Source organism: Sciurus carolinensis, chromosome 7, assembly GCF_902686445.1.
Source record: "Sciurus carolinensis chromosome 7, mSciCar1.2, whole genome shotgun sequence".
Taxonomy (NCBI): domain Eukaryota; kingdom Metazoa; phylum Chordata; class Mammalia; order Rodentia; family Sciuridae; genus Sciurus; species Sciurus carolinensis.
Genome location: NC_062219.1, coordinates 65673262 through 65698657, shown reverse-complemented (window position 1 = coordinate 65698657; position 25396 = coordinate 65673262). Strand labels below are relative to the sequence as shown.

Sequence of the window (25396 nt, the reverse complement as noted above, 5' to 3'; positions counted from 1 at the left end):
TCCTCAGAGCTCACTACAGTGCTGGGCACACCACAGTCTCTCCGCCTTCATTCTCCCGGTTGCAGTCTGCTTGGTTTCTTGCTGTGCTGTGCTGTCCTGGTGGGCATTCACCAATCCGCTCCCCAGAATTTTCTCCCCAGGAGCACCCACTGTACGCATGCGTGTGTGTGTTCTGTTTCATTTATTCTTTTGTCTTATTTTCTAAGATAGTGTCCTGTAAGGACCTGAAGCTGACATTAAAACATAAATGAAATCATTGTCAAACTCATGCTGTTTGCTCTTTAGTCACTTTATAGGCTCTTCATGAACATTCTGATTCTCAGAACTCACACCTGCAGACAGTGTTTATTGCATTAAGGATAAGCAGCAGCACAACTTCCACAGTTACCTTGCTCCTAGCCCCGCAGCCTGCAGCCTCCTGCCTTTATTCTTAGACTGTTCTTTAATTTCTACTGATTCTGCAGACCTTCCATATGTTTTCTGTAAATTAGCTTTAAAATAAAATTGATAATACAAATAAAACTGCTTGTAAACTAACTTTCAGATACTATATGAATATTATAGGACTTTTAATAGTCAGTTTTTGTCTTTCATTCAGACCCCATGCCTCAGCTTTCTGGCCATATTCTGAATAGTCTCAGAACTCAATGCTGTAATTAAGGATTTATTCATTTGTTCTGCAGGAATATTGCCATAGTCTGCTTAGGAAAGTCCTCAAAAAGTAATTGTTAGCAGAGAGTAACATATCAAATCTCCTTTTCAGAAAAAAAAGTAACCTCTTCAATACCTACAGTAATTTATTTTACTGTTTCGATGGTTACTGTAAGCATATAAATACCTACTGCTGTTCTAAATAGCAAAGCATTACTCTGAAATTATTTTATTGGTGCATGAATGTCACTAAAATTAAATCCCATGATGTTCAATATTTTCCACAGCCAATTTTGCCCAGCCTGTCCTGTGATTAATTACTTTGCTTGAGGCCAAACAAGCACTCCTGAGTCCCATGGTTATGCAGCATTAATGTAAAAAACACGGCATTGCTAATTCTTGTGTGTTTGCACACTGCTGTGTTCCTTTCTTTCTCTGACGTCTGAATTTATCCTACTGATCACAGAGGCACTACAGTATCATTCTTATGATATGAATTGTGCATTACATGGTAAGCTGATCGTTATTTTCTGTCAAATGCATATTTTTTGTTAACATCCAATTTTATAAAATCCATTTACAGAAATCGTAAGAAATAGAACAAGGTCTATTAGAAATTAGAGTATGGCTAAAGAATCTGATTTTATCATAATTGAAAATATGAAGAACTCCAAGAAGAAAAATTAACACTTAAGAAAGCTCCTAATGGGTAAATTAACCATGCTATGGGAAAATGATTCAGATGTATGCTGTTTTTAAAATTATATTTTCTTTTTTGTTTCAGTTTTGGGACTAAAAACATCAACATCAAGCAAATAATTAGTTTATAGATTGTAATCATCTATAAACTGTTAGTATTTAATAGAATTTTGAAATAAACAATTTCCTGACATTAGAAAAAGGTAAAAATTCAGGTATTAGAATCATTTTATTCCTGTTGTCTTCTCTTCCTGATGATAAATTTTCTTCATTCTGTGCAACTATGAAATAATTTACTTCCAACATTTTTATTTTAAATATTTTCTCAAACATTTACAATTTAATGTTCTTAGATTTTACTCAGTATTTAATTAAAAACCAAGTAAATGAAATTAAATAATGTTTTCAATATAGTAGTTATTGCTACTTCAAGAATAAATGTGCTTTTTTATTACACTTCTTAATGTGGTAAGACCCAATTAACTCATGGTGGATATTAGTGCCAAATGGTGCACATAATTTACCACCATCACAATCCCACAGAAATTCACTTACACATTCACTATGTGCACAAATATTTGGGCTGGATGCTGCAAGGGCTACAAAACATCATCACTGCACCATCTTCACGGAGCTGATGGTTGAGACCTCGGGAACATACGAGATTGCACATGAGGGAGGAAAAGAGAAAGTTAAGTTTTAAAACATGTCTGTGATCAGACCAAAATGATGCTTTTACTCAGGTGACAGAGAGATAACAAGAACATGGTCAAAGGGAACATGAAGAAGAATTGAAGATGCATGAACATAAGCAGTATGCACATTTTAATCAAAGCCAGAAAAAGAATTTCATGAGAAAGCCATGCTCTGCAGAAGATCAAGGAGGATTCAGAACAACCCAACAAAGTGGCTTCAGTAGATTGGTGGGAGAGGAAGCCAAAGGGGTAACATAACAAACTATTGATGAGTGCTAGTCAATGTAAGTTTACCTGAATCCTGGTAAAGGTTTCTGCTATAATTTGGATGTTGAAGTTACCCCAAAGCCCCATACATTAAAGCCGTAGTCCCCAGGCTGGTGACATTGCTGTGGGAGTGGGCCTAGTGGGAAATCCTTAGGACATTTCAGGCATGCCCTTGCAGGGGATGCCGAGGCCCTTCTCTCTTTTGCTCCCTAGCTCATGAGGTAAGCAGTTTTTTTCTATCATGTGCTTCCACAAGATGCTCTGCCTTGCTCAAAGCAATGGGGCCAACAAATCAAGGACTAGAAACTCTAACACTGTGAGCCAAAATAACCCATGATTTTTATACATTGACTACTTCAGGTAGTATGGTAATAGAATATTGACAGATCCCTTTTCTAACTTGTCCTGGATGTTTAAGGAACAGTTCCCAGACAACCTACTTTGAAGAACACTAATATAGACAGTACACAATATAGGTAAGTATGTGATTCTATTTTTAAATATATTTTAAACTTCATTGTTAGATAATATATGGTCTGACTATATGGTTTGACTAGAATTCTTCCTGAAAATACTTTTGTCATTTTCTGGTGTTATGGGGCACAATTTAATAACAGACGATCACCACTGAGAAGTCCAAATTTGAGAGTCTTTATTAAGCTGGCCAGCTGACTGTCTCATACAGTGCCCCCAAAAAATGGCTATTGGGAGAACAGCCCCGACCACAGGGTTGTAGGGGTTCTTATACCAAAAATCACATCAATCATAAGTGTCTGTTGCTATGATTCAAAATTACAAACTAACATCATGAGATCATCGACAGAGGGGGAAGTGGGTCAAACTGACCCTTACCTAGGTACAAACTAAAGAATGGTTGCTAACATCCACACAATTACCGTTTACATGGTACATTGGTTAAGAGCAATAGGAATCAAAAGAGAGCAATTCTTTACTACATAGGAGTTGCCATTGTATATTATTAAACGAGTCACACCAAGTAACTGATGATGGGCACAGAGGCGGGGTGTTCCCATGGGAGAAGCTTATTTCCTACATGACATGGAGTCTCAGAGCAAAATGGAGTCTGTTTAGTCATTTCCCTTAGAGTCTGGCCTATAACATTCTCATGGAGCCAGATCTGTCAGTCCATCACACTAGATATCAAATGAAACTTCCAAGAATATTTTAATAATTCCTATCAATATTATTTTTGAATACATGGCATCATTATTTTTCTTTTCATTCTAATTAGTTAAAAATATTCTCTAACAAATATTGAACATAATTGCCAAAATACACAACCACCTTGATGGATAGATGGATAGGTAAACTAGCACATCCATACCATGGAATATTGTTTAGTGATAAAAAGAAATGAGCTAGCAAACCATGTAAAGACACGGGGGAAACTTGAATATCTATTACTAAGTGAAAGAAGTCAGTCTGATAAGATGACACAGTGCTACATGATTCCAACTGTATGACATTCTGATAAGGCAAAACTGTGAAGTTAGCAGTTGTTAGGGGATGGGGGGAGGGGGAAATAGATGGAGAACAGGGGGATTTTAAGGCAGTGAATTTATTCAACATGTTATTGTAATTGTGGATACATGTCATCATGCATTTATCAAAGCCTACATAATATATAATACCAAGAGTGAACCCTAATGTAAACTATGAACTCTCTTTGATAATGGTGTATAAATGTTGGTTTGTTGATTTTGTTATAGTGGTGGTGCATGTTGATGGTGGAGGAAGCTGTGGTTGGGGAGGGGAAAGGGGTTATATAGAACTGGCTCTCTGTTTATGCTCCATTTGACTATGAACAAAACAGCTCTTTCTTACTCAGCCTTTTATTTTGTTGAGATCTTCAACCAACTGGATGAGGCTCCCCCACATTAGGGAAGGCAGTTTGCTTTACATACTCTCCCAATTCAAATGCTGATTCTCTGCCAGGCATGGCGCTACTTGCCTGCCTGTACCCCAGCTAGTGGGGAGGCTAAGACAGGAGGATCCCTAGCTATTCAAGACCAACATGGACCATTTGGCAAGACCCTATCTCAAAAACAAAAGTGAAAAAGAGTTGAGGATGCAGCTCAGTGGTAGAGCCCTTGCCCAGCATGTACAAGGCCCTGGGTTGATCCCATTACTACAAAAAAGACTAAAAAGTTAATCTCATTCAGGAACACCCAGACACACCCAGAAATAACAATCCCTTTAATTTTTTCTGGTTATGTATCTTGTATTATCTTAGACATAAAAGAATTAGTCCTCTGTCTTTCCTCAGTTTTTTTTTTTTTTTTTTTTGGTATGAGTGAAAAAAGAACCACGAAAGTGGTTTCCTAAAGAAAAAAATACCTCATAATATCCTGCTGCATATTATCTTAACAAATATCTAAATGACCTCAAACCTTGCTATCTAGGAAAGGAAACAGCAATTACTTTTAGATTTAACAAAAGAAGTTAGAAAAATAAAAGGCACATTCCTCTATATTTGTTATTAAACTTGCCCCAGCCCCTTTAAGCAGCAAGAATGTCACTGAGTCTTTTGGACAATAAACTAGAAGTTTAGAGGACTAAGATGGTCATTCTTTACTAGAGATTATCCAACAGGCAGAGCAGGTACTGGTGGATTTGTGCAAGTATTTTCTGTACTGTGACACTAAATATCTATTCATGACAGTTTGCTCCTAAGAAAGCTCTGCTTCTGGTTGGTAAATAAGAGATTCCTAGTGGAGCATCATCGTATCCTAGGTGGGAGGAGGCATAGTGCAGGGATGTGATGCATTTGTCACATGTGTCGTGATTTCATTGCTAGGTCATTTATCTCTTGTCTAGCCAAGTCCACATTAGACTCTATTAGGTCTGCATTTGAGATAATATAATAAAATTGGTGATTTTTAGAATAGGAGACATGTTCTTCTTTGAATACTGCAAGAGATGGTTGCTGAGAATAAGATACTCATATCTTTATAATCTAAGCAAAGTCAGGTTCAAGAAGCTTTTTGATAAATCACCTAGAAAAGCCTGTGAAATATGTCCTAATGGTTAGAATAAGACAATCTTCGTAGTAGCGAGGACAATTATTAATTACTCATCACAGACTATATGTGTAGTGGAAGCAAATCTCAAAACTGTAATAAAAAGAAATTTGTACCTTTTTACACAATGTGTAAAAGTCACCTTGAAAGAGCAAAAATGGGGAGGGAGGAGGAAAACAAGGAAAGGATTTGGTACTGGGGAATGAAATTGATCAAATTATGCCAAGTACAAATGTGTCAATGAATTCCATTAATTTTGCAGTACACTAATAAATATTAAAAAGGCAATGAAAACTCTTTTTAAATTATAAAAATTATTTTATTTCCTCCACAATCTTAAAACTTCTATAAAATTATTTTAAACCCCACTACTTCACTGAAGAATGCAAAAGAGATAAATATATTAAGAGCAAACTTTTATCTTGAATTAAAAATATTTAAGCAGGAACAGAGTCATTACAAACTAATCCCCTAAATGTTAAAATAAAATTATTTAAAACTTCCTAGTGGAAAATGATGCTGATGATACAAGGATAGGTCATAAAACAAATTTTTTTAGCAAGGAAATAATAATTGTGACTCAAACTTAAGAGTCTAAATATGAAAAGGGAAGGAAAGTCGCCAGTTCTCAAACATTTTCTTTGTTTGCTAACATCAGTACGAGATGTATTCACACTCTTTGGGTAATCTTCTTATATTTCAACTTCATGATGATGAACTTGAACTTACTAAATGTTAAGCTGTTTGTTTTAGATCACAGGACTGGTAGATGCCAGATTCCAAAGCCCAGCCTAGGTCCACATGCCTCCAAATCCTCTAAACTTATGATTACGCCAAGCAGTATGGAACTCAGAGAACATTCGGTTTAAGGTTTCCACTAGCTGTTGAGTAGCATGAACAGAATAATGCCCCCTGCAAAGCTGTCCATGCCCCAATCCTTAAGGATGTTGACATGGAGAGATTATCCTGGACTGCACAGTTGGTTCCAAAGTCACCACAAAGTCCTTAAAAGATGGAAGATGGAGTGGACAAGTCAGAGGAGATAGGATGATGGAAGCAGAAGTTGAGATGTGATTGCTGGCTTGAAGGAAGGCAACATGAATCAAGTGACCTTTTGCTTCATACTCCTCTAGGAGCATGTTCTTCCAGACTCTAGGGACCAGATTCCCTGGAGTTTCTATAAGGAACATGGCCCTGTTGACACAAGACTGTAATCTAGTGAAACCCATTTTCAACTTTTCATCTCTAGAACTATAAGCTAAAAAATATATGTTGTTTTAAGCCACTAAATTTGTGGTTTGATCATGGCAGTCAGGAAACTAATGCAAGCTGAAGTGAATTTTTCCTTGATATTTCTGTGAATTTTTGGACATGACTGGGCTGACTATCATTTCTGTAGACCTGACCCCATAGATGCCACCTCAAAATGTAGTGAAATGAGAATCAACCATGTGTCTCAGATATGACAAGCAATTAAACCATACATAGGAACTATTATATAGGAAATAAGTGGGTTCCTTTATCTCAAACAAGATATCAGAAGAAAGTCAGAAGGACTTAAAAATATTTGATGTAGAAAACTATATTATTATGGTTATGATTGTTATTTTTACCGTTCTTTCCTTAGCACCATAATTGCAAAGGATCCCCCTTTTCTATATTTCAGCTTTGTGTTGTTAATAACAGAGATCAGTGTACCACAAGAGCACTTGGTCAGTGAGTTTTGTAACCTTAAAGAGTAGCAATCCAGTGGCATGTAATTCTTACCCCTCCTAGCCTTTAAATAGTAAAATGTAGTAAGTTCTCTTAAAATAAACATTACATGTTCTGTGGGGAATAACATTCCTAGTACTTTATAGGGAAAAATTTATAAAGTTGCATGTTGTAGAAGATACAGATTTCAGTATCCAGTATTATTTCAGCAGTATCAGGCAAATACAATGAGCTAGGGTTAGGCAACTTTTTTGTTGTTGTTTTGTTTGAATTTTCTCTCAATTGTTAATTTGCCACATTGCTTTAGGAAACTCACTTGGTTCTCATAACCTGGTTTCTTTGTTTGTAAAATGAAGATAATAGTACCTGCTCTGTTATCTCATCTTAAAAAAAAACAAAAACAAAAAACAAACAAACAAAAAAAAACCTACTGAGTCCAGTATAGTGAAACTCGCCTGTAATCCCAGCAACTCTGGAGGCTGAGGCAGAAGGATCACAAGTTCAAGGCCAGCCTCAGCAACTTAGTGAGACCCAAAGCAACTCTGTAACACCCTGTCTCAAAATTAAAAATCAAAAGGGCGAGGGATGTGATTCAGTGGGAAAGCGCTCCTGAGTTCAATCCCTGGTGCCAATAAATAAATAAATAATTTGAACTACTGAGACAGTGTAAGTGGCAGATCTTAAGAAGAATAAAAATTGTTACACCAGTGTTGGATGGCCTCCCTCCCCCAACACACACATATTTCTTCAAATCTAACAGTGAAAGATCCAGTTAAGTCCTTTTGAGTCCATGGATGATTAAGTAACATTTTTTAAACAACCTAAATATTTATTAAAAAGTTATTCAATCTTTGGATATAAGTTCCACAAATACCTTCAGTCAGAATTTATATCAATTTTTCAGTGTTACCAGAGCTAAAATGTTTATCACCTACTGAGGCAAAGGAAAAAAACACATACCATGGGAATAAAGCCAACTTTGCAACTTACTGGGCCTTGCTGAGTTAGATTATTTCCCCTCTTTCACAGAAAACATTTACCAAAATGATAAGAGGTCATTTTATAAATTGTTGTCATAAAGCTTAAATGTGAAAACTTTGTGTCACTGTAGTGGCATCTCAAGTGTGGGGGTTTGTGCACCCTTGATGCAGATGAGCCCCGCATCAGTCATTGATTGAAAATGAATTTGCTGGTATTATGTACCAAGAAGCAGAATGGCATTTTTCTTATAATTGTGGAATAAACTTAGCAGTACATCATAAAAGAACCCAAGGGAAAGTTGTTATTAAATGAAAGTTTTGCTCATGTTTTCATTCCTTTGCCAATACATACATACCCTAATGGGGAGTGAGCTCTCTGCCCACAGGCTTTCTGCACATAACTTGCCATCTGGCTGTTTCTGGGTCCCTTTATGTATCTCTTTCTGTTTTACTCTGCTCATTCCTTTCTTCCTTGCTTCATTTTTCTTTTGCCTTTTCTCCACTGATTTTCTTCCTAAATGTCTCTCCCTAAATAACAAATATATAATTTTGGCTTTATATTGAATAAACTTTGAATGCTCTGATGATAATTTCTAAAGTAAATAGATGGACTCTTTTGTATGTTTCTCAGACAAAACCCCATAATATTAAATTAACCTTTAATAATGTAGGCTCTTTGCATTTTTTTTTTGATGAGAGAAGTGTTTTTTTACCTTTGTTAGTGACCTTGATATAGAAGCAATAATCTTCATACTTAATTCTCATAAAAATACCTAGATTCATCTTTCTCATCTTGGTACCTTGATGATAATTAATTGAAACATGATAATTTTTCATGGTGACTGGGGAAATTTTAGTTAAGAGAAATAAACCATTTTAAAATGCTTTTGTCCATTTTACATAAGTGATACAATAAAACATTGATATATGATTAATCATGCATAATGCTAACTATTCTGATATGTAATCTTTCTTTGAGATTCAAAACTGTTTGACTTTTTACCTTCCTTAGGGTGTCTAATACATATTTCAGTTCTTACTTTATGTTGCTGTAAAGGAAAAAGTAAACATAAGGTTTCTAGTTCTTGTATTCTAGATAAATAAGAATTGACTTTTTTTTCTTATTTCTTTTTTGTGGTGCTGGGAATCAAACCCAGGAGTAATTGACTTTTTATGGTGAAGATATGTATACATTGTAAGCAGGCCATCAGAAAGGACTGAAAATGAAATTTATGGATAATAGGAGCCTATAGTGAAATAAACCGTTAAGACTGATAGGAATATTGTTATATAATTGATCAGAAATAAGTAAATTTTAAGCTCTGTATTTCAGACTAAATAATAGGGACTAAATAATAGCAGGAAAGTGAGTAGGGGATAATGTTGATTTACTCAAGCGCTAATATGTCAGCATAAGAATAATATAATAAAAAATAATTGGAAATTTTCATTTAGAACTGTACATATAACTTCATTGGCACTATTACTGAGGTTTAGAGAAAAACAATTCATTGACTTATTTGAGTAAATGTCTACTATTGTTAGGGGACAGACAGATGTGAATGGCGGGAACACAAAGTTAAGGGAATAATTCTATAAAATTGGTACACTGTGTTAACACCACATGCTTTCTTTTCCAGAAAGCAATTTACCTGCAGCCCTGCCTAACTTAAATGCAATTTTACTACAGCCCTCCCTGGCATAAGAGCCACGTTTTCATCTTAATAAAATAGCTAAAAATAAATAAGGATAAAAGCAGGCATTTTATCTTGCTCATGAAATACCAGAAACAAAAAAATTCAATGTTGATCAAATATTTTTAGACTATTTCTTAAAAATGAATTATTTAGATAAACTTTGACCAAATTGTTAAAGAATTGCAAAAGATAAATACAATATAAGAAATGAAGGTGACATTTAAAGACAAAGAAAAAAAATGATTGTCAGAAATACTGTAGAAACTTTATATCAATAATCTTCAAAACTGTGATAAATAGGTTTCTAAGAAAATATAAACTGGGCCAAAGAAAAGAGAAAATTTAAGAAATGAGGGTAGTAGTCCAAGTACTTATATACTTTGTCAGAAAAGAAATGGGCTGTATATTTTACTTGCTAAATACTAGCAGCTCTTGACTTAGTAGTTGTTTCCCATTCTAAAGTCTAGAGGAAGACAGAAAACCATACACCTCATTTTATAAGGCTAGCATAATTCTATTATCAGACACAAGGGTAGCACAGGAAATAAGATCTGCATCTCACTTATTAATATAGACACAAGCCGGGTGTGGTAGTGTAATCCCAGCAGTTTGGGAAGCTGAGGCAGGAGGATCAAGAAGAGTTCAAAGCCTACCTCAACAAAAGTGAGGTACTAAGCAACTCAGGGAAACCCCGTCTCTAAATAAAATACAAAATAGGTTGGGGATGTGGCTCAGTGGTCCAGTGCCCCTGAGTTCAATCCCTGGTACAATACCCCCCAAATATTTATATATTTATATATATATATATATATATATATATATATATATATATATACAAAAGTTGCAAATAAAATATAACCAAATTCAATAATCTTGTTCTTACTCCTGATTTTTTTCTTGACTCACCAGAATCTCTATTTCCTATATCCTTAAATACTTTTTTACTTGACTCTTGGGACTCCACGCTCTGCTGACTTTCCTCCCACTCACTGGCTACTCCTTCTCAAACTTCTTTGCTGGTTTTGCCTCATCTCTTCATTTTCTTAAAGTGGGAGTAGGCCAGGCTCAGCCCTTGCACTTATGTCCAAACCAGCTAACCTGGTGATCCCATGTTGTCCCATGACTGTCTTTCTCTCTCTCATGATATGCATATGTAATCCCACATCATGGCATGTTAGAGTTCTCCAGAGAAATAAAGCAGTTGAGAGGGAAAGAGATTTATTATAATGAATTGGCTCACATGAGTATGGGGGCATCCCGAGATCTGCTGTTGGCAAGCTGAAGACCCAGGAGAGCCATGGGGGTAGTTCCAGTGAGAAGGCCAGCAGATTTGAGATCCAAGAAGAGCTGATATTTCAGTTCAAATGTAAAGTTGGAGAAAAAGCTGATGTTCCTGACCGAAGGCAGTCAGGCAAAAGGAATCCCCTCTTACTCTGATTTTTTTCTTGTATTCAGGTCTAAACTGTTTGGATGAGGCCCATTTACATTGAGGACACCCATTTTCTCTATTTAGATTACCAATTAAAGTGTTAATGTCATCCTGAAATACCCTCATAGATACACACAGAATAATGTTTTAACTAATGTCAAGTACCCTGTGGTCCAAGCAAGTTGGCACATAATATTAATCATCAGATATGATGACTCATACATTTATATTGCCATAGTGGACCTTCCCCTAAAACCCAGAGCTTGTTTATCTAGCAGCCCGCTCATCATGTCTTAATGTTTAAGAGGCAACACAAATTTAATGTGTCCAAAATCAAACTCCCAGTTCCTCTCACAAAACTGCTGTGCAGTTTTCTCCATTTTAGCTAATGGCAACTCTATTTTTAATGAACAACCCAAATATCTGCATCATTCTTGACTCCTTTCTCTTGCGTCCAAAGTACCAGTAAAGTCCTATGGCTCTACCTTCAAAATATATCACTTGTACTACCACCACCCTGATCTAAACCACCATCATCTTTTGCCTGGAGTTTTGTGGAATCCTGCTGCTTTGTCTCCTGACTTCAAGCCTGATCCCTGAAAGTCTGTTTCATTACTGCAGCCCCAGTGGTTCTGTTCAAAATACATTTCAGATTATATCACTTCTTCCCCACATGTTATGGTGTCTACTCTCACTCTTGAGTGAGGCCAGTCTCTCCCACCGCTCTTGCCTTCCCTCCTCTCCAGTCATTCTGGCCTTCTCTCTACTCCTAGGACACGCCTGAAGCTCCCTCACCTGAGGATCTCTGTACAACTGTTTCCTCTGCTAGGAATTACTCTTCTGCTAGAGAAGCACACAATTTGCTCTTTAGTCCTCTTTTGATCTTTGCTGAAATATTACCTTTTCAGAAAGTAGGATTTTAATCTTATCTGTGATAACCTAAATTTTAAAGAAGACTACAACTACAGAGTACTTGTTTAACTTGTTTAACACAAAAGCCAATATATAGTTTAAGAAACTAAATAAAGGTGTAGAACTATTCTGCAAAATTTCATACCTCTCTGGGACTTTTGGATCATATTATTTAAGCAATGACAACATCCCTGGATCTGTAGATAGGACTGTAAATAGACAATTGATCAGTGTCAACCATTTGTTTCAGCTTTCAAAAGTAAAAGCAATTTTCCTTGAATTCTTTTTTGGTTATTATCAACGCAGATCTCTTTGAATAATAGCTGTCATGGGCAGGGAGCAGAAGGGCTTGAGGAACTATGGTGCTATCACTATTTTCTTTCTGCATGTGAGGATATGACTTTGCTGATGGTGAGACTGAATTAGATCCAGGAATTGATTTCCATTTCCCAACATAAAACCTCTTAGATTCTTACTGGAAACCTACTACTAGGAAGGAAATTAAGTGCTGAGTTCCAATGACCTGTGACCTGGTGTACCTTTTGCTATTTTCTCAGATCCAGATCCAGTTGGCCTAGTCTTGCATGAAACCATGGGGCAGGGGAATCTGGATAAGTCCTTGGTAATTAGTTAAGGACCTAATGTGGTAGCTTGTGGTCCCTATCTTTCAACTTTTGGCTCTCTTGAATATTAGATTCTGGTTCACAAAAGGGAGCTAAATGTTGCAATAGACTTGTCTTTTCTTAAGGCAATTTTAACTTTAAAAAAAAAATCATGAAAAAACATAGTTCTAAGGAACTGTAGAAAATGACAAAAAAAAAAAACCCCAGATAATGTGCTCAATTTCTTACCTAAGTCATAATAGACCATTGCTTATGAGTAGAAGTTGAAGTTCTATAACTTGTACCTGATGATTAATCAGTAAAGAAGAGACCTCAAGGAATAGCTTTTAAATTTAGCCAGAAAAAAAAAATAGTGCCATTAATAATAGCCTTGACATTCAGGAAAGCCAAATTAAGCAGTCAATCTGACGTTTTATGGACAGCCTATTATAGAGCCTCACATTTTGTGGACATTCGATAAGCATTAATTGTCTGGCTGACAATAAACAGCTACATATCTGCTGCTCTAGATGCTGCACACAGTGGAGTAACTGAGAAGGTGGACTTCAGATGTGCTGTGGAACAAAACCTTATGAGCACCAAGAGGCATGTGGGTTTTTTTTTTTTAAATAGCTTCATAATTTCCTTATAAAACTGAGTGCATTCATTAAAAATAGAGTTCATTTTGCAATTCAAGGCGAAGTACCAGCTGATAGTGATAGCGGTCAAATGTTATTTCCTTTTTAAATAGAAAGCTGAGAGCCACTGTCACATTCCTTCTTTAAACTATTTGAGTCAGTGCCAGAGAAATCATTAAGGTTTCTGAGCCAGATGACTATTATTTTCATTATCGTGCTTATAATTCACTGTATTCATTATAGTGAATGGAGAATGGTGAACTCTGGTCTGCATTTCATTCCTTTATTGAATCTGATTCATTTCTACTGAATACAACAACTGTGAAGCCAGAAAAATATTTGTAAAGTAATCACAATAGTTAACATTTTATATCGTTTATAGTATACCAATCTTTGTGCTTTTTTATGTATTTGCTTCAAATGTGCATGGGAAGATTATTTTATTTTTTAATTTTGTATCTTTTTAATGCTGTTAAAATTATAACTTTCATGCTGTTTTATTTAAAATAAAAATTCACTCATGCTTATTTGATCTCATACATACAGTTAACTTCAGCTTCATCTGAAAGAAGATGTTTAAAGGATAATAAAGCTGATGAAATTTTAAAAATTCAAAATTAAGTATTGAGTGAAGGCAGATGTTTTATAAAAGAGAGGCAAAGACAGCTGATCCTGTGAATCTGATGAATAATTACTGGGATCTGTAGATGTGCCACAGTTCTGTTTATCATCCTTGTGAAAAACCTGCTTCAGAATGAAAAACCTGATTCAGAATGAATTGTCCACACTGTGGGATGATCCAGCTGCTTTCTTAAATCAATTGCTTTTAATTAGCCTGTCTGTTGATTGGATTCTGAGCTTGCATGCCTGGATTCCTGAAAGATTGGGTTACCAGTATTCTTTTCAGAGAGATTTGACTCTAAAACCATGAGAGATTTTCATATCAAATCATTCATATCACACTGTGATTGCAATACATCTAATAGATACTTTCTGATTCTGACTACAATTCATGGGAATTACTCAGCCTCATGTGAGATTCCAGTAAGAGGTGCTAATAATGCAGTGCCCAGTTAGATAGTGAATATTCATCCTTTAAAGATCAATTGTGAGGGAAGAAGCAGGGGAGGAGATGTCTGTAAGTCTAAATACCATCTAATGTCCGTATTTGTTTTTCTTTGAAACGAAGGACCTACTAGTTTCTCAGTTTATTCAGTTGTTCTTGAGAGGGAGAAACAGAAGTAGACTCTGACGTGTGGCAAAGTATGTGGGTTCAAGTCCTGGCTATCACACTTAACCAGCTTTATGACCTAGGCCATTGCTAAACTTCACAGGTTCTCTGTTTCCTCACATTTGAGGGGGTGATAGTAGTACCTACTTGATAGAATTCTGAAGATAAAAATTTAATTCAAGTAGGATGGTGACAGAGAGGGCTGGCATGGCACATGGTAAAGTCTGGGCAAACATGAGTTGCTGTTGTCTTGTTCTTATTACCAAGGTACAACTACAATGAGGTGTTAAAGGAAAAAGGATTTTTTTTTCTAACAACTGAACAAAGGTCATTTCACTCAAATGTAAAGAAAGATCTAGATGGATGCTATGTGTGTATGCATGTATAAAATTCATAAAATATATTTATTTGTCCATAAAATTAGAGAGATAAATTCCATATATATATATATATATATAGGTTTTAATAAGATCAAAAGCAATCCTTCATATGGTTACCTTTTTTAGAGGTTCTTTAACTTTTCTAGATCATTCTTAAAAACTCATTTCCCCCCTTATTTTGTAAGGTGAAGACTTCGCCTTAGTCTGCATTTAGTATGTTTGCAGAAAAAGTGAACTTGAACACTTGGGGAGACTTGAATACTTCATATTTGTTGAGCTGGCCTGTGCTGCCTTAGATTAGGAAGGTTCCAGTGAAATGGTTGCTTAGCAACTAATGGAGTTAGATGTAGCAGTCTGTTAGCCCAGCTCTCACCCTCATCTGGGTGTGTACTAGTAACTGGGAAAGCTACTCCAGTGTGTATCACCTGACTCACAGCTGTCAAACCAAAGTGACAAGGGAAGTGAAAGATTTAAGAGACATCCCATAACTGGATGGCGCACCTATGTGTATTCTTATACACATTATTTTATGTTAAAATGTTGAAGAAAAAAGATTTTTAAAAGAGCACATTAAAAATAAGGGCTATTGAAATTTTGGGTTAAAATTTTGAACAACTCTTAACTTACATTATGTTTTAAGAGAGTAGAATGATAATAAATGAGGAAAATTTATACTGTTATCTTCAATATTTGTTCAAAAAGTTCTCTACAGAAAAAAAGATAACGAATTTTGTAGATGACATTGCGAATTCTAGGACATAAATTGTGTTTTAGTGCTAGTTTGCTCGGTGTCCCTGTTTATACCCATGATGAACTTTATAATTAGATGCCGACCACTGTCACTTGAGCTGGATTTGGCCTCAGTCCTCAACAGGGCTCCAGGAAGTGATTATCAATATCAGATGGACAGGCAAGAAACTTCTCTGCCTTTCTTTATAGCAAACTAAAATTCCTTTAAACTTCTACTTTTTTAATTTCATAAGAATGTTTTGAGTGATTTATGTCAAAAACAGCTCTCAGGCAGCCGCATGAAATTCCTCTTCAGGAAAATGTGATAAGAAGGAAATGGACCATAGAAAATCAACCGAAGTAATTGGGGAAAAATAGGTGGTGTGACGGATTTGCCTGAAGGCTCTTCTCACTGGTACTATCCAAGAACATAGGACAATTACTTTTTCAGAGACCATGCATTTGAAACTATGAGCCTTTTTTAAAAATAAGTTTTATTTCTGAAGCAGTTTGTCCCCACCTCTGTGAATCTAAAGCCCAGTTCTTCCTTGCTGAAATTTGGACTCAAGCCTTCTGCCCAGACTATAGCATTTCTAGCATTGGCTTCAAGCACTCATTTTTTTATTATTTATTTGTTTTGTATTTTTAAATTTTTTATTCTTTTTAGTTATACATGACAATAGAGTATAATTTGACTTATTTATACAAACATGGAATATATCTCATTCTAATTAGGATCCCAGTCTTGTGGTTGTTCATGATGTAGAGATTCACTGTGATGTATTTATATATGTACATAGGAAAGTTATGTCACAATCATTCCACTGTCTCCCCTCCCTTCCCTTTATTCCTCTTTGTCTAATCTACTGAACTTCTATTCTCCCCCTCCCCGCCTTGTTGTGTGTTAGCATCCATGTATCAGATAGAACATTCAGCCTTTGGTTTTTTGCACTAATTTTTTTGACTCTGAATTTGGAGTTCATGTTCTTTATAGTGCAAGACTTAAGAGCTGTTACCAGATAGATATCTGAAGGGTTGTTGAGCAGACAAGAGAATAAACTTAATGACCTTCTTCTAAGAACAAGGGGAGAGAGTTATCAAGAGGGCTATATGATTCAGTATTCTGAAAGTTTTACAAATACTTCTTCATCAATGGACAGCCTGATATGTAAAGTATTGGGTATATCATCATTCTAAATACTCAGATATGCAGGGAGTGCTGCAAGGGGTGGAGAATTGTACCCAGGAGGAGGAGCATTCTAAAGAGACAAAGGATAACCATAATGGTGCTTATCCTTTTTGAGGGCTCATTATCATCATGTGGTTAATTTAGGAAACAACTGTGTGAAGAGCAAAGCTGTGAAATGCTGTTAGTCCTTTGAATAAACAAGCTACATATTTAAATATCTTAGGAAAACAAATTTGTAGCATGATTTTTAGCACGTAAGGAAGGTTTTTCTTTATTTTATGTAGTTAAAGTGAGGGGAAGGTGGCATTTTAGCAATACAAATTTTTCCTGGCTTATGTTATTTATAATAACATAATTTTACTGTTTCCATTTGTCCTGTGATATTTTGTTCCCTAAGAATATTACTCTACTCTTTAAGGAACAATGAAAACAGATATATATATATATATATATATATATATATATATATATATATATATATAGAAAACCCCTACCAACCAAATATCCCCACTTTTTCAGGCCATTGAGCTTCCCAGATTGTTATGGTTTGGATGTGAGGTGTCCTCCAGAAACTCTTGTTTCGTGCAGGAAAATAAGTGATTAGATTTTGAGAGTTGTAACCTAATCAGTGGATTAATCCATTTGATGGATTAATAATCTGAATGAATTACTGTATAATAGCTATAGGCAGGTGGTGTATGGTTGGAGGAAGTGGAGGTGTGACTTTGGAATTATATATTTTGTCTCTTGTTCCTTGCACTTTCTGCTTCCCTTCTGTCATGACCTGAGAATTTTTCCTTCAGATTGCCCTTCCACTATGATGTTCTGTCTCATCTCAAACCCAGAGCAATGTTGATTGTGGACTGAAATTGTGAACCAAAATAAATTTCACCTCCTGTAAATTGTTCTGGTCAGATATTTTGGTCACAGTGACAAAAAAAAATGACTAAAACACAGATAGACTGGGTTACTTCTGTATGTGTGTGATAAAGGAGGTAAATAGTTCAGTGCAGTTGTGGTCAGAACCCTTCTCTCCCTTTTAGAAGGGAAAAGGGCTATTGCAGTTAAGTGAACAATCCCATTAACTGAGATTTCCAACCAGTTCCGTGTGTGAACTATAACCCAAATGCAATAAACTACAATCACCATTAACACCAAATTGAGCAAAACGTAATGTTTGTTGATTTGGAAGTTAGTGCAAATCTGTTCATGCCTCATGGTCATTGTAAACATCACTAATTATATAACACTGAACATGTAAGAATGGATCTGCTGCAGTCATTGCAAATTGCTCTTTTCAATGATTTCCTTAAACATGTTTGTTTACTTTCATTTAACTCTCTAACAATCATAAAAGGTAAAGGTTGGGCTGGGTATGTAGCTTAGTGGTAGAGCTCTTGCCTAGCATGCATGAGACCCTGGGTTTGATTCCCAGCATTAAAAAAACAAAAAACAGCAACAACAACAACAACAGCAACAAAGTAAGAGTTGAATGTGCTCCCAAACAATCCTGTAATATTGTTTGTTTTCCTGAAAAAATGAAGTTCACAGTACATCTTGCCTACATTCAGTGTTAACACCAAAGATTCATATAGCTTACCAGGTAAAAAGATATTTCAGCAACTTTGAGTGCCTAAAATGTCTATCAGCTGCCATTTTATTTACCGTTGATGATGTAATAGAATCTCAGTTGGTCAGTTTTGTGGCCTAATGTATCAACTTAAATGGGGTTGTAACTCATCTTGTGACTACATGACAACTAGCATAACCCACGAAAATTTAATCCATGTTCTCTGATTTTTAGGACTCTGTTTATGTCATTTCTTTGGGAAATAAAGAAGGAATAACATCATAAATCTACCACTTCCTCTCTGGTCAGCATTTAAAGTGGGTTGTATTCTCACAAACTGGGTTTTCAATGAGAAAGATTTGTGGTGGTGGCAGCACATTATCAGTCAAGAGTAAGCCGTGATGATTGTAAATCTCAGTCTGGCCAAGGCTCCCCCAAAGACAAAACAGTGTGAACCAAGAGAAGTCTGTGCTAAGCTTTCATATTGCTAAGCAGAACCTTATCCCAGGCTTTGGCAGAATGTTGTGGCTTGATAGAGGACATGGCCATATGTTCTTCTTCTTCTTCTCTTTTTTCATTTCCTAAATGTCTAAGCTTTGAACTCACTTATGTTTCTGAAATATTTGCTTATGGTAGATGCTCTTTCTATTTAACTATAGTTTTTGTATTCCAACATCTAAAATACCTAACATGCAGAAATACTTTTCTATATAGAACTAATTGTTTTTATTTATGACTCTGTAGAACAGCAGGCCATCATCTGCACATGAGTTTTTGAAGAGCATGTTGGTTTGCTTATTCACTCTCACCTGTATTTTATTGCATGCATCCTATGCTAAGGTTTGGGATATAACAGCAAGTAAATAAGATGTCACATTTGCCCTCATAGAACTATCAGTTTACCTTTTCAAGAAATTTGATGCTTAATTATATCACTTTTGGTGTTATCACTTCTTTTGCTGTCAAAGGAGGTTTTGTCCTTGCTTTTCCCTGTGGGCTCCAGCAGGCCTCTAGACATTGTTTCTCAAGCTTGGGCAGCCTAGGCAACTGGCATTTCACTGTGTTAAATGGCTAGGTTCTTTTTATCAATGAAGTATTTCAAATTGAGGTACCTTGTAAATGTTTGAAATCCAAGACATTAACCTTGATTTAACAATTACATATTTTATCTTTAATTAACTAATTATCTAATTTTTTGAAATTATAAGCTTTAAATTTGCAACATTAAATTTCTGATATGCTATCAAAATGGAAGATTTGCGTTTATAGAAATGGTGGTGATGATTTTTAGGATAGAGTCATTCCATAAGGTAAGGGATATGGTCAAAGTGACAAAAAAAAAAAAATGTCACACAAATGAACTGGGTTACTTCTGCATATGTGATAAAGAAGGTAAATGGTCCTGTTCAATTGTGGACATAATCATAAAAGGTAAGAGTTGGGCGGGGTATGCAACAAGAGGAAGTTTGCAGCAAAAGTGAAATCCTGCAGCTAGAGATAGGACTTTTGAGTGGGACGGTCATTGGGAAAATATTTGAAAGAAATAAATTTGGGTTGTGGTTGGATGGAGAGTGTTGTTTCTCAGCTCTCATTTCAATTGGAATCAAAGGTAGACAGGTATCTAAACCTTACAAGAAGCCTGTGAAGTTAGTAATTCCCCCAGTTTCACAAATAAGGGAACCGAGGCTCAGAGAAGTTAACAAATCAGCCAGAGGTCACAAGTTCAAGGTAAATTGCTGACAATGATAAATAGGTTACAGAACCAGGATTTGAATCAGATGTGTCTTCTTGCACAGTTGTGAATATTAAAAATGAAGTAAAGTTTTAAAAAGGCAGCTGTTTTGAAATGCACAAGTAATGTATGTTCATTGCAATGATCCAAATAATAACTTATGTAAATGGAATAAAATGAGTCTTTTTGCCTGCCCACAATCATACCCTATAATACAACAGTTGTAGAAAAATTGCTTAATTATACTGATATAAAACAATTACCCACTAGCTTATACAAACATGTGCAAATACACTTACTTGTACCTTATTTAAGGAATTGTGTCTTCTCCTCAACCCCACTAAGCCAGGCTTCAAGTTTCATAGTTCACAACCCTCTGATTGAAGATCCATATTCTATGCCAGTATTGCTCTGGTTACTTTTGAAAAATCCTAGAAAAGCAGATTTTAAGAACTTGCTTTGGTACTCTGTTCCATTTTTTAACATTTGATCTCAGAGATTTTTTCCATTTCATTAACTCTGGTAATTTTTGGGCAGTCTGAGCCATTTTTGTTCTTCTCTGCATGTGGATAGATGGAGAGTAGCTGGCCTCTGCATCCAGTGCAATTAAAATTTGAAGATCTGAAAAATTGGTGTGGGGAATACTGAAAACTTAGCAACCCATATAATAAAAAGCAAACATTGAAAATGACTGAAATTTCCTTCAAAATGTTTATAAAGTGGTTATAAAAAGTCTAGAAGCAAATTTAGAATTAAACAATTAGGAAGTTTTTTTTTATTGTAAACAAATGGGATACATGTTGTTTCTCTGTTTGTACATGGAGTCAAGGCATACCATTTGTGTAATCATAAATTCACACAGGGTAATGTTGTTTGATTCATTCTGTTATTATTTTTTTCCCTTCCCCCCCACCCCTCCCACCCCTCTTTTCCCTCTATACAGTCCTTCCTTCCTCCATTCTTACCACCCTCCTTATCCCAAACCCTAAACCAAACCCTAACCCTAACGCTAACCCCTCCCACCCCCCATTATATGTCCTCATCCGCTTATCAGCGAAATCATTCATCCTTTAGTTTTTTGAGATTGACTTACCTCACTTAGCATGATATTCTCCAATTTCATCCATTTGCCTGCAAATGCCATCATTTTATTATTCTTCATGGTGGAGTAATATTCCATTGTATATATATGCCACAGTTTCTTCATCCATTCATCAACTGAAGGGCATCTAGGTTGGTTCCACAATCTGGCTATTGTGAATTGAGCAGCAATGAACATTGATGTGGCTGTATCTCTTTAGTATGCTGATTTTAAGTCCTTTGAGTAGAGACCAAGGAGTGGGATAGCTGGGTCAAATGGTGGTTCCATTCCAAGCTTTCTGAGGAATCTCCATACTGCTTTCCAGAATGGCTGCACTAATTTGCAACCCCACCAGCAAAGTATGAGTGTACCTTTTTCCCCACATCCTCGCCAACACCTATTGTTCCTTGTGTTCTTCATAATCGCCATTCTAATTGGGGTGAGATGGAATCTTAGGGTAGTTTTGATTTGCATTTCTCTTATTACTACAGATGTTGAACATTTTTTCATGTATCTGTTGATTGCTTGTACATCTTCTTCTGTGAAGTGTCTGTTGATTTCCTTAGCCCATTTGTTGATTGGGTTATTTGTATTCTTGGTGTAGAGTTTCTTAAGTTCTTTATAGATTCTGGAAATTAGCGCTCTATCTGAAGGATGAGTGGAAAAGATATTCTCCCACTCTGTAGGCTCTCTCTTCACATTACTGAGAGTTTCCTTTGCTGAGAGAAAGCTTTTTAGTTTGAATCTATCCCAGTTGTTGATTCTTGCTTTTATTTCTTGTGCCATGGGAGTCCTGTTGAGGAAGTCTGATCCTACGCCAACAAGTTAAAGATTTGGACCTACTTTTTCTTCTATAACATGCAAGGTCTCTGGTCTGATTCCGAGTTCCTTGATCCATTTTGAGTTGAGTTTTGTGCAGGGTGAGAGATAGGGGTTTAATTTCATTCTGTTGCATATGGTTTTCCAGTTTTCCCAGCACCATTTGTTGAAGAGGCTATCTTTTCTCCATTGCATATTTTTGGCCCCTTTGTCTAGTATGAGAAAATTGTATTTATTTGGGTTTGTGTCCACGTCCTCTATTCTGTACCATTGATCTACCTGTCTATTTTGGTACCAATACCATGCCATTTTTGTTACTATTGCTTTGTAGTAGAGTTGAAGATCTGGTATTGTGATACCCCCTGCTTCGCTCTTTCTACTGAGGATTGCTCTAGCTATTCTGGGTTTCTTATTCTTCCAGATGAATTTCATAATTGCTTGCTCTATTTCTGTAAGGTACATCATTGGGATTTTAATTGGAATTTCATTGAATCTGTATAGCACTTTTGGTAATATGGCCATTTTGACAATCTTAATTCTGCCTATCCAAGAACATGGGAGATCTTTCCATCTTCTAAGGTTTTCTTTAATTTCTTTCTTTAGTGTTCTGTAGTTCTCATTGTAGAGATCTTTACCTCTTTTGTGAGATTGATTCCCAAGTATTTTATTTTTTCTGAGGCTATTGTGAATGGGGTAGTTTTCCTAATTTCTCTTTCTGAAGATTCATCACTTATGTATAAAAATGCATTGGATTTATGAGCATTGATCTTGTAACCTGCTACTTTACTGAATTCACTTATGAGTTCTAAAAGTTTTCTGGTGGAATTTCCTGGTTCTCTAAATATATAATCATGTCATCAGCGAACAGGGATAGTTTGAGTTCTTCTTTTCCAATTCGTATCCCTTTAATTTCTTTGGTCTGTCTAATTGCTCTGACTAGAGTTTCAAGGACAATGTTGAATAGAAGTGGTGAAAGAGGGCATCCCTGCCTTGTTCCAGTTTTTAGGGGGAATGCTTTCAGTTTTTCACCATTTAGATTGATATTGGCCATGGGCTTAGCGTAAATGGCTTTTAAAATGTTAAGGAATGTTCCCACTACCCCAATTTTTTCTAGTGTTTTGAGCATGAAGGGATGCTGTATTTTATCAAATGCTTTTTCTGCATCTATCGAAATAATCATGTGACTCTTAACTTTAAGTCTGTTGATATGGTGAATGACATTTATTGATTTCCGGATCTTGAACCAACCTTGCATCTCTGGAATAAAACCCACTTGATCGTGGTGCACTATCTTTTTAATATGTTTTTGTATGCGATTTGCTAAAATTTTGTTGAGAATTTTTTCTGTCGATGTTCATTAAGGATATTGGTCTGAAATTTTCTTTCCTTGATGTGTCTCTGTCTGGTTTAGGTATCAGGGTGATATTGGCTTCATAGAACGAGTTTGGGAGGGTTCCCTCCTCTTCTATTTCATGGAATACTTTGAGGAGTATTGGAATGAGCTCTTCTTTAAAGGTTTTGAAGAACTCAGCTGAGAACCCATCTGGTCCCGGACTTTTCTTTGTTGGTAGGCTTTTGATGACCTCTTCTATTTCATTGCTTGAAATTCATTTATTTAAGTTGTGTATGTCCTCCTCGTTCAGTTTAGGTAATTCATATGTCTCTAGAAACTTGTTGATGTCCTCGAGGTTTTCTGTTTTGTTGGAGTATAGATTTTCAAAATTGCTTCTAATTATGTTTTGTATTTCACTTGTGTCTGTAGTGATATTTCCTTGTTCATTCTGAATTTTAGTAATTTGAGTTTTCTCTGTCTTTCTCTTTGTTAGTGTGGCTAAGGGTTTATCAATTTTGTTTATTTTTTCAAAGAACCAACTCTTTATTTTGTTAATTTTTTCGATTGTTTCTTTTGTTTCAATTTCATAGATTTCAGCTCTGATTTTAACTATTTCCTGTCTTGTACTACTTTTGGTGTTGGTCTGCTCTTCTTTTTCTAGGGCTTTGAGCTGTAGTGTTAAGTCGTTTATTTGTTAATTTTTTACTTCTTTTGTTGAATGCGCCCCATGAAATAAATCTTCCTCTATGTACTGCTTTCATAGTGTCCCAGAGATTTTGATATATGTCTTTGTTCTCGTTTACTTCTAAGAATTTTTTTATTTCCCTCCTGATGTCTTCTGTTGTCCATTCATCATATAATAGTGTATTATTTAATCTCCAGGTATTGGAGAAGTTTCTGTTTTTTATTCTGTCATTTATTTCTAATTTCAATCCATTATGATCTGATAGAGTACAAGGTAGTATCTCCTTCTTCTTGTATTTGCTAACAGTAGCTTTGTGGCATAAAATATGGTCTATTTTAGAGAAGGATCCATGTGCTGCTGAGAAGAAAGTGTATTCATTCTTCGTTGGATGGTATATTCTGTATATGTCAGTTAAGTCTAAATTGTTGATTGTGTTATTGAGATCTATGGTTTCCTTTTTCAATTTTTGTTTGGAAGATCTATCCAGTGGTGAGAGAGGTGTGTTAAAATCACCTAGTATTATTGTGTTGTGGTCTATTTGATTTCTGGAATTGAGAAGAATTTGTTTGACGTACGTGGATGAGCCAATGTTCGGGGCATAGATATTTATGATTGTTATGTCTTGCTGATTTATGCTTCCCTTAAGCAGTATGTAATGTCCTTCTTTATCCCTTCTGACTAGTTTTGGCTTGAAGTCCACATTATGTGAAATGAGGATGGATACTCCAGCTTTTTTGCTGTGTCCGTGTGCATGGTATGTTTTTTCCCATCCTTTCACCTTTAGTCTACGGGTATCTCTTTCTATGAGATGAGTCTCTTGCAGGCAGCATATTGTTGGATTTTTCTTTTCAATCCAATCTGCCAGTCTATGTCTTTTGATTGGTGAGTTCAGGCCATTAACATTCAGGGTTATTATTGTGATATGATTTGTATTCCCAGTCATTTGACTCATTTTTCTTTTTTGACATGATTTGGTTTCTCCTTTATTTGGCTATTCCTTTAGGCTAGTTCCTCCTGTTGCTGATTTGCATCGTTTTTTCATGTCTTCCTCATGGAATATTTTGCTGAGAATATTCTGTAATGCTGGCTTTCTTTTTGTAAATTCCTTTAGCTTTTGTTTATCATGGAAGGATCTTATTTCATTGTCAAATCTGAAAGTAAGTTTTTCTGGGTATAAGATTCTTGGTTGACATCCATTTTCTTTCAGGACTCGGTACATGTTGTTTCAGGCCCTTCTGGCTTTTAGGGTCTGGATTGAAAAATCTGCTGATATTCTCATTGGTTTCCCCCTGAATGTAATTTGATTCTTTTCTTTTGCAGCCT

At 35.8% G+C, this 25396-nt stretch overlaps 1 protein-coding gene across 5 annotated transcripts in view; it reads left to right on the top strand.

Annotated features, from left to right (window-relative positions):
* Positions 1-25396, top strand: part of Klhl32 (kelch like family member 32) — a 196769-nt gene that overhangs the window by 61719 nt on the left and 109654 nt on the right. The window contains exon 1 of one of the 5 annotated variants that reach the window (XM_047557876.1): positions 13258-13296. The exons of the other annotated variants lie outside the window; for them this stretch is intronic. Within the exon in view, the coding sequence (XP_047413832.1) occupies positions 13279-13296 (18 nt within the window). The 5' untranslated portion in view covers positions 13258-13278. Of the gene's footprint in view, positions 1-13257; positions 13297-25396 lie in introns of those variants that run through there. 5 annotated transcript variants of the gene reach the window in all.